We start from the raw sequence: 13661 nt of genomic DNA, 5'->3' as shown, positions 1-13661 counted from the left end.
CCTTGGTTTCGCAGAGAAGAGGATGACTGCTAGTACTTACTGAGCACCTGCTAAGTCCTAGACACCCTTTTAGTGTTTCAGGTGTATCAGCAAATTGAAGAGCACAGATACCCTATCAGGAAGGTATTATTTTATCCAGTCTACTTAGGGGAAAACAGGCACCTAGCTAAGGCTGTGGTGGCACCGGGATTCAGACCTTGGAAGTCTGGCTCCAGCCTGTGGCCATAGCCACTAATCATGTTCTGAGGTGAACAGTGATGACTAGCATTTTTGGGGAAGTCTTAACCGGAAGGTGTTAAGTGCTGTGGAAGTGTTATCTCATTTAATCTCCCAGCCGTTCTATGAGATGAATACTATTTTCATCTTCATTGGAAATGAGGGACCGGGTTTCGATAGTTGGCTTGTCTAAAGTCACAGAGAGGTAACAAAAGCCACTCTGATCCGCCTGTGAGCTCTCTCAGCCATGTCACCGGTCTGCCCTTGTCGATCTATGGCAGGAAGAAAAATTGTGCTTTAGATTTCATGTTGTTTGAAATTATATGAAGTTATATTTAGCCACCAGCTTCATTCTCTTTATCTTCTTTTCTATGCTTTCTATTTTTAGCCAGTAATACCAGAAAAGTGTTTTCGTGGTTAAGGCTATTGCTGAGAAAGCCATAGCTGGATTTGTAGAACCTTCCAGAGAATTTGTGGTTACTTACTGTTTAGAAGAATTGTGGGGGAAAAATTGTTAATTTTCTTTTGGGGCCAGCTATAGTCAGTTAAATAAATTACATTAGACTAAGGGAGAATTCCTAATCATTTTTATTGTCAGAGGAATACAAGTTCAAGAGTTTAAAATGAACCACCTCAGGGGCTTGTGAATGGCTCAGTCAATTGAGTGGCTAACCCTTGATTTTGGCTCAGGTTGTGATCTTATGGTCATGGGATTGACCGGCGTGGGGCTCCGCTCCTGATGGGGAGTCGGCTTGGGATTCTCTCCCTCTGCTCCTCTCCCTGCTCATGTTCCCACGAATGTGCACCCTCTCTCAAATAAATAAACCCTTAAAAAAAAAAACAACCCTCAGAAAAATCATTTTCTTAGATTTTTATCTTATAATTATTCAGAGCAGAGCATAATTTTCCTTGTTTACTTTTTATCACTATGCCTAGCAGGGTTCCTGGATTTAATAGTTTCTCAATACGTAGCTGAATTATTTATTTATTTTTTTAAAAAAAGATTTTATTTATTTATTTGAGAGACAGAGATCAGAAGTAGGCAGAGAAGCAGGCAGAGGGAGAGGAGGAAGCAGGCTCCCTGCTGAGCAGAGAGCCCGATGCGGGGCTCGATCCCAGGACCCTGGGATCATGACCTGAGCTGAAGGCAGAGGCTTTAACCCACTGAGCCACCCAGGCGCCCCATGAGCCACCCAGGCACCCCCATAGCTGAATTAATTAATTAATATTTACAAGAAATTCTTACCCCTGACATGGGTGGGAAATTGATCTTCCAGTTCTGGAAAACAATGCATTGGAAAACTGAATGTGCATAAATTACTACTTTTTTAGGGACACCTGCGTGGCTCACTTGGTTAAGCGTCTACCCTGAGCTCAAGTCATGATCCTAGAACCCTGGGATGCAGTCCCATAGCAGGCTCCTTGCTCAACAGGAATCCTGCGTCTCCCTCTGCCTGCAGCTCCCCCTGCTTGTGTGCGCGCTCTCTCTCTCTCTCTGACAAATAAATTTTAAAAATCTTTTTTTTTTCTTTTAAAGATTTCATTTATTTATTTGACAGAGAGAGATCACAAGCAGATGGAGAGGCAGGCAGAGAGGGAGATAGAGGGAAGCAGGCTCCCTGCTGAGCAGGGAGCCAGATGCAGGATGTGGGACTCAATCCCAAGACTCCAGGATCATGACCTGAGCTGAAGGCAGATGGCTAACCAACGGAGCCACCCAGGCACCTCCCAGAATTTTTTTTTTTTAAAGGATTCTCCTTATTCACTTGAGAGAGAGCAAGGGAGAGAGAGAGAGAGAGAACACAGAGGGAGAGAGAGAAGCAGAGTCCCCGCTGTGCAGGGAGCCCGATGTGGGGCTTGATCGCAAGACCCTGAGATCATGACCTGAGCCAAAGGCAGACGCTTAACTGACTGAGCCACGCAGGTGCCCCTTGAATTAAAAAATTTGAAAATACTTGACATATTGTATTCTAACACCATCATTAAGAAGATCAATTAAAATTGTGATAAAGAGGTACCAATTAGAAGGTGTTCAATTGTTAGACTGCTAGGTAAACTAGTATTTACTTAGAGCTTAGAAAGTATAACCAACCATTTCATTTTTCTCCTTTAGACTTTTCATAGGTAAAATTAGCTGCTTCATTGATCTCCTCAGTGACTTTGTAGCTTCTCCTCTTCACCTCTACCCTGCTTTCTCTTTGCCTCCATGAAAGTACAGATTTTACTTCCTTCTTATTTTCTGTAAGACAGTCACACTCTCAAAAAGTGGATCTTATTTTTTTTCCTTAGGTAATACATTTATTTATTTATTTAAAGTATCGTCTATTCCCAACATGGGGCTTAAACTCACGATCTCAAGATCAAGAGTCGCATGCACTACTGACTAAGCGAGACAGGCTCCCCCAAAACTGGATCTGAATGGTTCTTAGTTTTGTAGTAATGCACACCAGGCAGAGCTCTACCACGAAATGATGCCTTCAGTTTGATAGCCACTAAATTACTTACTCAAGTAGTCCTCTGGTGAATGGGAGATGGAGCCTTCAAGTGTTCATTGTTGGCTAGAAAGAAGTGAGCTTCAGATTACATGGTCAGAAAATGTGTTATTTTCACAAAAAACTTTCCCAGGAACAATATAGAAATGGTCTTGGACTGCACAGAGCTTCACTTAACTTACAAACCTAACTTAAACTTTCTCCAATGTTGAGTGTGAAGGTGGTGAGTACCATTATTATACGCAGTGTGGTTTTGCTGTGTGGGTTCAAGGTTGTAATTACTCCCTCAGTAGTGTGTGTAAATTCTTGGGGGTTCCATATGCTATAATTCCATATTGTGGATTTTGTTTTGGAAATGACTTTTTGGGGAGATATATTTCATTTCACCCTAAATAAGGAAAACAATAAACCCTCAGTGAAAGGAACTTTTCATTTTGATTAAGAGCCCATGGTTTTTAAAATATTCTTTTTTGGCTGAATCTACAGGCTTTTCACATCAGGGAATATAATTTTAGCAAATGATTGTGTAGTACCAAAGCCATATGTTTTCTTAGGATTTGATGTATGTAAGAATAATGTTAGATTTATTTCACTATAGAAATTTACCAAGGACATAAAAGATTTTATTTTGATATTGAGGTAAAATTATTTTTCAAAAAAAGATCCTAATTATACATTTAATAAAATTGAAATAGAAAAGTAAGGAGAACTTTAAAAATATGTACCTTCCCTTCATTAAAATATGTGGAAACAGTGAAGTAGTATGTGTGAGACCACAGCAAGCTGGTTCTCAGATACTTGGAAATAGATTTCTCTGAGAGTTAAATCCTAAAATAGATTAAAGAAGGAAATGTGCAGCTCTGTGAAGGTATATGTTAGTCCTCTCAGGGCGTCAAAGTTTGCCTGAAACCTGACTGGAGGCCTGAAGATGAGGGAACTTGGTTTTCAGTGGAGTCGTAGTTGCTAGCTTTTATAGCACCTATACATTTTCCAGGGAGTAGGATCCGAGGTCAGGGGCATTCTGTTGTCTGGTTTGCAGGACTGTTTTAGCCCCTCATGGATACGGGCACATCCGGTTGTAGTGTGGGAAGTCTTTAGCTGTCCTAATCAGGTAGCTGGCTACTGGGCCTCTCCATTGGCTTGGGCAAACAGGAACATGTACTCTCGAGCTAAAATCGGCGGGGGTGGTGGCAGGAGCTGTGGGGGATGTACATTTTGCTCTCTCCTAAATATCATTACATTCCAATTTAAAAATTTTTGGTTTTAATGATATCCCAAGGGCATCTGTGACAGATGCTACAGCGCAGCCTCCTTTCAAGCAAGTCATGGCGGTGCTCTTGACTGGTTGAGTTGGCCCAAGCCCAGAGCCCCTCACCCGGCAATTATCAAATAATTTCACTACCCGTGTGGTTTTCTGATGAAGCCAGAAAATATTTCCCAATCTGCTTGATAGTTGTATTTCTCATCAATGAAGGCACTGACGTTGTGGTTCTATGTATGTTTGGGGTGGAGGGTTTTAGTTTTATTAATATCGGATAGCATGTCCAGGATGATCAGCTGAGATACTGATGACATGACCTGAGTCAACTGTTTACCTTATCAGCTCAGGCGGGGCCAGCAGGTGTCTCCCAAGTACTCATGTAGCGTTTCAGTCATATAAATTTATCGCTAGGAAATACTCTCCTGCCAGAGATTTTATTTTCCAGCCCCTGTTGTATCACTGGGACTTTTGAAGAACATAGCAAGAAGCAGTTACCTTTTATACCCCACGAATTATGGGCCTTGGGAGGCAATCAAATTCAGATACCATTTATTTAATCATTATTCTTTTCTTTGAGGGCAAAACTCCTGACAAATACTTGAAAAATCTCAAGGGTTTTATGCTTTCTTTTCCAGTGAGGGTTGAGCTTACTAATGAAAGATGTCTTAAAAAGTCAGGAGCATCGTGTTTGATTTCAGATGAGTTTCTAAAAAGTGACATTGACCTTGCCCAATACTTAATATCTGTGATTCCCCTTCTTTTCCTTATAATATTCAGTTTTGTTCAAAAAAAAATTTTATGGATAGGTTAATATAATCTTGCATGTCTGAAACTTCTTCTCTTTTATTAAAAATATTTATAGAGCTCTTCACGTCAGGGTCTATGCTAAGTACATCACATAATAGTTAATCACCCTGTGAAGTTGGGATTGGTTTATGGATGAGAGAATGGAGACTTTGAAAGCAGGAGTCAGTTGATCAAACCTAGCAGACAGCAAAGCAGGGATTTATTCTTCTGTCCGTGCCCAGTGTTAATCATAATGCTGTTGCTCCTGGGACTTGACACATGCTGTAACTGCGTTTTTAATCCATCTTAATTTGGAACATGTTTTATTTTCTACAGGGTAAGGTCACTCTTCAATCCTTATGCTTTCTGTATTTTCTAAAGCCAGGGAAATTGAAAGAACTTTTGTGCTACCATGTGTTTCATTTATAAACAGTCCCAGACCATTTGGAAACCTACTTCATTTTGAAACTTGATGTTTCTAATAGTTTTCAGTTCTTTTCCTTCTGAACGTATTCTTTCTGTGCTTTCTTTGTGTAAGGATGGCAAAAATGGGAACTTTAATGTCACTGAGTATTATTAAAAATTTGGTTAAAGAAAAGAATGTTGGCTTAGGATTTAAGAGATGGGTTCTAGTTCTTCCTCGAAGATATTGTTAGAGTATCAATAGACACTAACTCTTAGTACTGTTTGTCACATCAAGTTATCGTAAAGTAAAAGATCAAATATGTGAAAAGGGTTTCACCAAAATTTCTGTGTGTCAGCAATCATAATAGCTACAGTGGATTGTTGGAACCAGGATTAAAGCAAAATAACTTTAGGCTTATTGTTGCTTTGTGAGGACCTACTTAAAATAATTAGAATTCAGGCATCTTGTTAAATACTTTTTGTAATATTTGTCTTGGTGTCCAACTTGGTGTCCAACTTGGACTGCTGCAGAGATGGGCTGGGCATTCTGGCAGGGGGTTGATCAAATTGCTGTCTCAATTATCTGGTAGTGACAGGGTAATTCGTAAATGACTATATTGTACTCATTGATTAGGTGAATATTTAGGAATGTTTTGCTTTCAGAGCTGTGTAGAGTGAGACAGAAGAATGAGAAGAAAACCAGATAACAAAAACTACTGTGCTATAGTGGAAGAGAAGAGAAAAGGCTTTTAGGGGAAATGAGGCTCCATCCGGGTCATTCAGAAACATCCTGAGAATTGAATTATGGGTAAACTGAAATATTAGTGGCAGGTACCACATGGGCATTCACCCATGATGTTGCCATGTTGAAAATGCCATGCTCTTGAGCTGGACTGAGTGCACCCTAAAGATTTAAGGGAGCCAGCAGTGCTCCGCTGTGTCTGCAGCACATGATCTAGGGGGAGAATGGCTTGAGAGATCACCCACAGACATCTGAAAGTACAGACTTGTTCCATGTGAGTGTGAGTGTGTGTGTGTGTGTGTGTGTGTGTGTGTGTGGCGGGGCAGTGGGAGAGTCAGAGTTGGCCCTTCTGGTAAACTTAGTGGCCATTGTTTCACTTAGCATTTCAGCATCTCCCAAACTTTAATCATAAAGCTACTACTCGCAACAATTTTTGCCCTATGCATTTTTTTGACTTTTAAATGTAAATGTGTTTTTTTAAAAAGATATTTTTTATTTATTTGACAGAGAGAGAGAGAGGGAGGTGTCACAAGTAGGCAGAGAGGCAGGCAGAGAGAGAGGGGGAAGCAGGCTCCCCGCTGAGCAGAGAGCCCGATGTGGGGCTCGATCTCAGGACCCTGGGATCATGACCTGAGCCGAAGGCAGAGGCTTTAACCTACTGAGCCACCCAGGTGCCCCTTAATGTAAATCTGTTTTAAACAGAAAAGATTGATGTTGAAATCTCCAGGTAGATGTACCAGTGATGGTTTTCCCATTGAAATAAATTGGTGTAAAACCTGTCCCTCTGTGGCCCACCTAAAATGATCGTGAGAATCTCTCCTTTCATGTAATTTCAGCTCTTCTCTCTACAGAGTGGTACGCAGAATGTTGAGGGTAGAAGGGGAAATCCAAAGACTGGAAATGTGGGGGCTTTTCAAGGTGATTTACTGGACAGATTTAAGATGGCAGATGTCTCCCTTTAGGTTATCCGCTTAAAATAAGTTGAGCTAATAAATAAATTGAAAAAAAAAAATAAGTTGAGCTAAACCTGAAGTTTAATTTCTTTCTTTTCTTTTCTTTCTTTGAAATTTGCTTTTAAGCTACAGAAGTTTCTCAGCCTTGTGAATATTTACCTCTAATAGTTTTCTAGCAGAAATTTTTTCTGAAAAATTCCAAACTTGCTTTGGCTTCAAATAAGGGGGAATAAGTTTTCTCCTTGCTCATTTTAGTGACGATATCTACTCTGCCAGCGCCTAAGTCCAAGGGTTAATTCAGTTCACCCAGCATCTATGAGGTGGCTTTTCCTTGTGAAGCACAGTACTAAGTCCTGTGATGCAGAGGAAGCTACGGCCCCACCTTCTGTGAGGCACAGCATATAAAAAGCCCAAACAGGGGTGCCTGGGTGGCTCAGTGGGTTAGTAAGCCTCTGCCTTCAGCTCAGGTCATGATCTCAGGGTCCTGGGATCGATCCCCGCATCGGGCTCTCTGCTCAGCAGGGATCCTGCTTCCTCCTCTCTCCGCCTGCCTCTCTCTGCCTACTTATGATCTCTGTCTACCAAATAAATAGATAATCTTTAAAAAAAAAAAAGCCCAACCAGTTCCATGTGATACAGGTACGTGCTAGATCCAAAGAAATGAACTCTTTGGATAGATCAACAAAGGCCTTATCTCAGAAGAGAGTGGAGGGAGGGTGAGTTGAGGGCAGTATAAAAGGAAAGCAACACACTCTGTGACATGATGAACAACCATTTCTTCTCAGGCTGTCTGTGTGCCTGATTGTTCTGTGGAATTTCTGTGGGGTCTGCATTGGCGCACGTGGTATCCCAACAAGAATTTAGGTTTTGAGTGTGCGGTAGCTCACAGCCTTCCTGCCCTGACACCCTCACGTGAATCTGAAGCAATAACGAGGGAAGTTTCTCTAACAGTTGGCATATGGAGGGGGTGTGATTCCCAAACCAACATGGTAATGAGATTCTGGGCTTCAGGAGCAACTTTTCTTGTTTAAATATACTCAGGCGTGAACTACGCCATGGGAAGTAATGTGGCTCCCCTCCCCACAAACACCTAGAACGTGAGCTACACATGCAAAAACCAGTAGTAGAGATCTTCTGTACTCTTCAGGTAGGGGTCAGTTAAAGGAGAAACTTCCAATTAATCCTCACTTAGGGTGCCTAAAAAACCTCCACAATGTTAATTGCATTGATAACTGCATCCAATTTTAGGCTTTGGGGCATTTAATATAGGCAGGCTTTTTTTTTTTTTTAAATTGTTCATATGAGTGTTCAATGAAAAGAATAAAAAATAAACCTCAGGGTGGAGGGTGGGGGTATTGGGACCCAGCATTACTTTCGACCCAGCCATGTCTCTGTGTTGCCAGAGACCACACCCCCCTCAGACATAACCACAGAGGACTATTTCTTTTGGCCGGGTCTCTGACCTTGAAGGGTCTAGCCAGCAGCCTGGAAGCTTTGGGTGCTAGACATAATACAAGTACAGTCCAAGAATTATTTCTATTTTTTATATTTTATTAGCATGGTTGTACCAATTTTTTTATTAATATGTTTGACTCTTGAAATACATCTAAAATGCTTTACAAAATTGCAACCCTTGAATTTCATTTCATATATATAATATTCATATATATTCATATTATATATATATAATAGTCTAAAACACATTCAGAAATACAAAGAATACTAGAATTAATGGCAACATCCATAAGTAATGCCATATTGCCTTTCTCTGGGAAATACAGTAAGTTGAGAATAGGGATCGATCTCCAGTGTATGTTAAATCTTTGGTTTTCTTCCTTGTGAATGTGACGAGGCAGCTTTTCCTTAGAAAAATAGTTTGTGTTGAGCTGGGGAGGCTGATTTTTCTCCATCAGTTTCTCTCTTTAATAATTGAAAACTACTGTTCATTATTTACATAAAACTGTCTTTTTCTGGTCTGCTTCCTATAACCTTTCCCCTCTGAAGAATTTTAAGAATTCCCTTACTTTCCTCTGGGGGATTTTATGCCTGCTTTATCCCAGATGTGGGACATAGACTATGCTGAGATTTTTTGGTTTTTTGTTTTCTTTTTTTCTTTCTTTCTTTTTTTTTTCTTTTAAATATCCTTGTATTTGAAAGATGTTCTTTTAACCTGTGCCATTGGAAAAAGGATTTTTAAGAAAGTTAAGCAGTTAAGAAAACACGAGCTTGGTTTCAACGTCTGACTTCCCAAGTAACACCAAAATCCCATACGCAAAATGAAAAAGTAGACAGCGGTTTCACATAATAAGGGGAGAATGCACACGTGTTATTTCAGCCTTTTGATTCTGGGATTTTATTTTCTGAATGAAGCCCTGTCCGTTTCTAGTCCCAGCAGCCCCTTGTCTGCAGAGCCTTTCCATACATGCCTGCTGATGTCAGCCCAGGGAATGCATGGGTTTGGCTGTCTGTCACCCTGCTTTTGTCTTTTCTGTCCCCACCTTCTGCTGACACAAAGAGGATATAGACTTACTCATAATATTTTGTCTGCTTGCAGTCTTACAGTTGTGTTCCTCCTAATCCCTGCTTCAGAGGGTAGAATGTTAGGAAGCCTCAAGAAGCCAGTGATGGAGCCTATAATTAAGACAGGATCTTCTCTTTTTTTCCCGATGTCCATTCAGATTCCCAGACAAGATTTCGCCACCAGCTTTTGGTTATTGTGGTTTTCATGTTAATGTCTAAAAAAATACCCTAAGATGTAAACTTTTTTGAGTTACAAAATATGAGAAAAATGCCAAGGAAAGTTTGTCTTCCCTGCGTAAGCAAATATTATGTGGTTTCCCCAAGTCCAGAGTTCTGTTTTCCTCAATGAATACTTGCCTGAAGTATCATGTTCACTCAATTAATGCATCAGTAAAACTATTGGATTTCTTATTTGAGTGTAGCTTTGGTTTTTTTTTTTTAAAGAATTTATTAGAGAGAGAGAGAACATGAGTGAAGGGTGGGGAGAGAGGCAGAGGGAGAGGGAAAGGGCAAAGCAGACTGCCTACTGAGCGGGGAACCCCATGTGGGGCTCAATCCCAGGACCCTGGGACCATGACCTGAGCTGAAGGCAAACACTTAACTGACTGAGCTCCCCAGGCACCCCTGTTTGAGTATAGGTGACACACAATGTTATATTAGTTTCAGGTGCACAACTCAAGACATTTGGCAAGTTTGTACATTATGCTATGTTCACCCTAAGTGTAGCTACTGTCACTATACAATGCTATTATCATATCATTGACCGTATTCCTTATGGTGTATCTTTTATTCTTGTGACTAAATTATTAGGTTTTAGTAAATCTCTTCCTAGTTCAAATTTGTGTTGTTTTTTAAAAAAAATCTAAGTTGATAAGCTTTAGTTTTGAATATTTAGACCTTCTCCCAGTAAGCAAGGTTGTCTTTCCTACTTTGTCCTGTTCCCCTGTTGACTTCCCCTTTTCTTTTTCCTCCTGTTAGGATCTTTCGAAGATGGTTTGGCTGCCTGGGAGATTTGGAGATCTGATGCCACGATGAGGACTCACACACGGGGGGCTCCCAGTGTGTTTTTCATATATTTGTTTTGCTTTGTGTCGGCTTACATCACCGACGAGAACCCAGAAGTCATGATTCCCTTCACCAATGCCAACTACGACAGCCACCCCATGCTGTACTTCTCCAGGGCGGAGGTGGCAGAGCTGCAGCTTCAGGCGGCCAGCTCCCATGAACACATCGCTGCCCGGCTCACTGAGGCTGTGCACACCATGCTGTCCAGCCCCTTGGAATATCTTCCTCCCTGGGACCCCAAGGACTATAGCGCTCGCTGGAATGAAATTTACGGCAACAACCTGGGCGCCTTGGCAATGTTTTGCGTGCTGTATCCTGAGAACATCGAGGCCCGAGACATGGCCAAGGACTATATGGAGAGGATGGCAGCTCAGCCTAGTTGGTAGATTTTTGTCTTTTTCTTCTTACTGTATTAACTCTGCAATTTAAAGAAGGAATCTATACACAATGAAACCTTAGAGGCCAGATTTTCACATACGTGTGTGAGTGAATGGGTGGGGTTACTTGTTATTTGTGGTTTTAGTGGCCTATGAATGGCCCATAGTTTCAAAAGACCCAGTCATGTCCTTGTTTAAAGTTCGCAGGAAAATATTTAGGTACAACCCAGCCAAAGAAAACATAATTTGCTGTGTTGAGTAAATACTATTATCTCGATTGTTGAGAATTCTTTCCTCCATGTTTAACAAGCATGTGCTACAGTCCTCTGGCGTTAGGCTCTTATTGCCCCCCAAGTGGTTAAAACCCTCTGCCAGCAAGAGATTTTTAGCTAATTAAGATTTATTTAAATGTTATGACAATTAGGAGCTAAAAAGAATTGTGATAGGATTAATTGGCGATTTATAAACAAGATCTTATCCAGTAACTACCAAATTGTCCAAACCTGTAGGAAAACCTGTTGTATAATTATGTGAGGGATTCTAACTACATAGTAATTTATCTTCAGATGTTCTAAGATTTGGAAACAAACTTGCTGCCACATTTTGATTAGCTTAAATTTATTTTATTTGTTCATAATGGATATGTCTGCCTACTTCCAGAAAAATATGGGGTGGTGGGTTGATTAGGGATACTGTGGGTATTCTTAACCAAATTGTGTTTTAATACATATTTATGGTACAATTGCACCAAAAAATTACAAACTCTATGAAATACCATTTTACAATTACAGAAGCTTCTTCTTTATAGGGCTATAGGGAGCTCAATTTTAAATGTTTAGAAAAATCAGTGAATGCATTTAATGCTGTGATGTGTGACATCACACATATCATAGGAGTGAAGAATGGTCTTTTGCGATCTTTCTGAATTCTGTCAACGTGATAACAAAATTTAATCTTTCCTAAATTTCTGCCAAAATGATAAAAATGCTATTTGCTTATAGAGTTTGAAGGATTTTCCGAAATTTCTTAGTGAAGAAGATTATGAAAGAGTTGCCATTAAATCCATAGCAAAGCTGAATTTTTTTTTAAGATTTTATTTATTTATTTGACAGAGACACAGTGAGAAAGGGAACACAAGGAGTGGGAGTGGGAGAGGGAGAAGCAGGCTTCCCGCTGAGATGAGAGCCTGATGTGGGGCTTGATCCCAGGACTCTGGGATCATGACCTGAGCTGAAGGAAGATGCTTAAAGCCTGGGCCATCCAGGTGCCCCTGCAGAGCTGAATTTTTAAGACTTACTTACTGTGGGGTGCCTGGGTGGCTCAGATGGTTAAGCATCTGCTTGGGCTCAGGTCATGATTTCCAGGTCCTGGGAATCCCAGCTCAGCCGGGAGCCTGCTTCTCTCACTACCTCTGCCTCTCCCCTTACTTGTGCTCTCTCTCTCACTCTCTCAAATGAATAAATAAAATCTTTAAAAATATTTTCTGTAGATATGTATAAACATTTTGAAGTTTATAATATTTTAAGTTGAAAAGAACATTTTTATTTGATTTGTTTCAAAACTGAGCCATGTATGTAATAGTTTCTGATTTTGATTATAATTAATTGATTTTACTCTATTCTTGATATCAAGAAAGAAAATAAAAGATGTATGAGAATTATTTGATATTTGAATTATAAGATTATATTATCAAATGTTATAATTACTTGACATTGGTTCTAATTGGTTAAAAATGGCAACCATAACATACTTTAGGGAAAATACCTCCATTGCCTGTAGAGCTACTTTTTTTTTAAAGTCCCTTTTTAGATAGACAAGTTAAATACGATACTGATAAAAATGTTCCAGAGAAGAGTTACAGTAAAAAGCCATCAATTTCACTTCATAACAGAGTAGATAACTGGGAAGTACCATTGTTTCATGGAGATTTTTTAAAAACACAAATACAGTAACATTAAGAGAATTATACAAGTGCAAATGTTATAATCTAAAGCATTCAGGAGTATAAATACCAACTTGGATGAGTGCTATCATTAGGGAGGATTAGACTTCTAGGATAAAAAAAGGGAAAATTAAATAACTTCGAACAAGACTGGTCATTTCCATATTGTTTCTACAAGTTGAGATTTATCAGTTATTGGAGGTCTATATAAATTTGCCAGAAGACTAGTACTTTATTCATGACAGTATTGATAAAAATAGGTATAACTCTATCTTATCTGGTCACTAAAAAGCCAGTCTGTGATTTAATAGAGCTGAACAGCGGACCTCTTTCTCTTGAAGCTGAATGTCAGAAATGGAAAATTTACCTTTACATCTGATTTCTAGTGCCAGAAGTGATCTTAGCAGAAAAAGTGGAGCTACTGGAACATTTTGTCTTGGCAAGTACTGTTACTAGGTTCTACTTCTAGATGATTTTATGGAAATTTTAACTCTGGGTTTTTTTTTTTTTTTAAGATTTTATTTATTTGAGAGAGCATGAGTGGTGGGGAGGGGCAGATGGAGAGGGAGAAGCAGGTTCCCACTGAGCAGGGAGCCTGACATGGGACTCGATTCCAGGACCCTGGGATCATAACTGGAGCCAAAGGCAGATGCTTAACCACTGAGCCACCCAGGTGCCCTGGAAATTTTAACTTCTTAGAAGCTACCACACCCAGCCCCTAGATTCTTATATTTTCATTTAGATTTATAGTTGAAGTAATTACTTTTTGTCAACTTAAATGTTTTTTCCAATTCAGCCGTGTGTTTAAATCAACTAACTCATATGTTTCCACAATGCACAGAGAAGTATATTGTGGATGTTGTCACTGTCTTAGGATATAGTTCACCTATACTGGTTTCAGT

The 13661-nt window shown here is 39.9% G+C and overlaps 1 protein-coding gene across 1 annotated transcript in view; it reads left to right on the top strand.

Moving 5' to 3' along the window:
- DSE (dermatan sulfate epimerase) overlaps positions 1-13661 on the top strand; it is an 83468-nt gene that overhangs the window by 17187 nt on the left and 52620 nt on the right. Inside the window, exon 2 of the mRNA XM_044244118.1 lies at positions 10354-10822. Within this exon, the coding sequence (XP_044100053.1) occupies positions 10407-10822 (416 nt within the window). The 5' untranslated portion in view covers positions 10354-10406. The remainder of the gene's footprint in view (positions 1-10353; positions 10823-13661) is intronic.

The sequence above is a fragment of the Neovison vison genome, chromosome 1 (genome assembly GCF_020171115.1).
Source record: "Neovison vison isolate M4711 chromosome 1, ASM_NN_V1, whole genome shotgun sequence".
NCBI classification, from domain to species: Eukaryota; Metazoa; Chordata; class Mammalia; order Carnivora; family Mustelidae; genus Neogale; species Neogale vison.
Note: the sequence above shows the minus strand (reverse complement) of the source record. Positions and strands in the feature narration are given on the sequence as shown.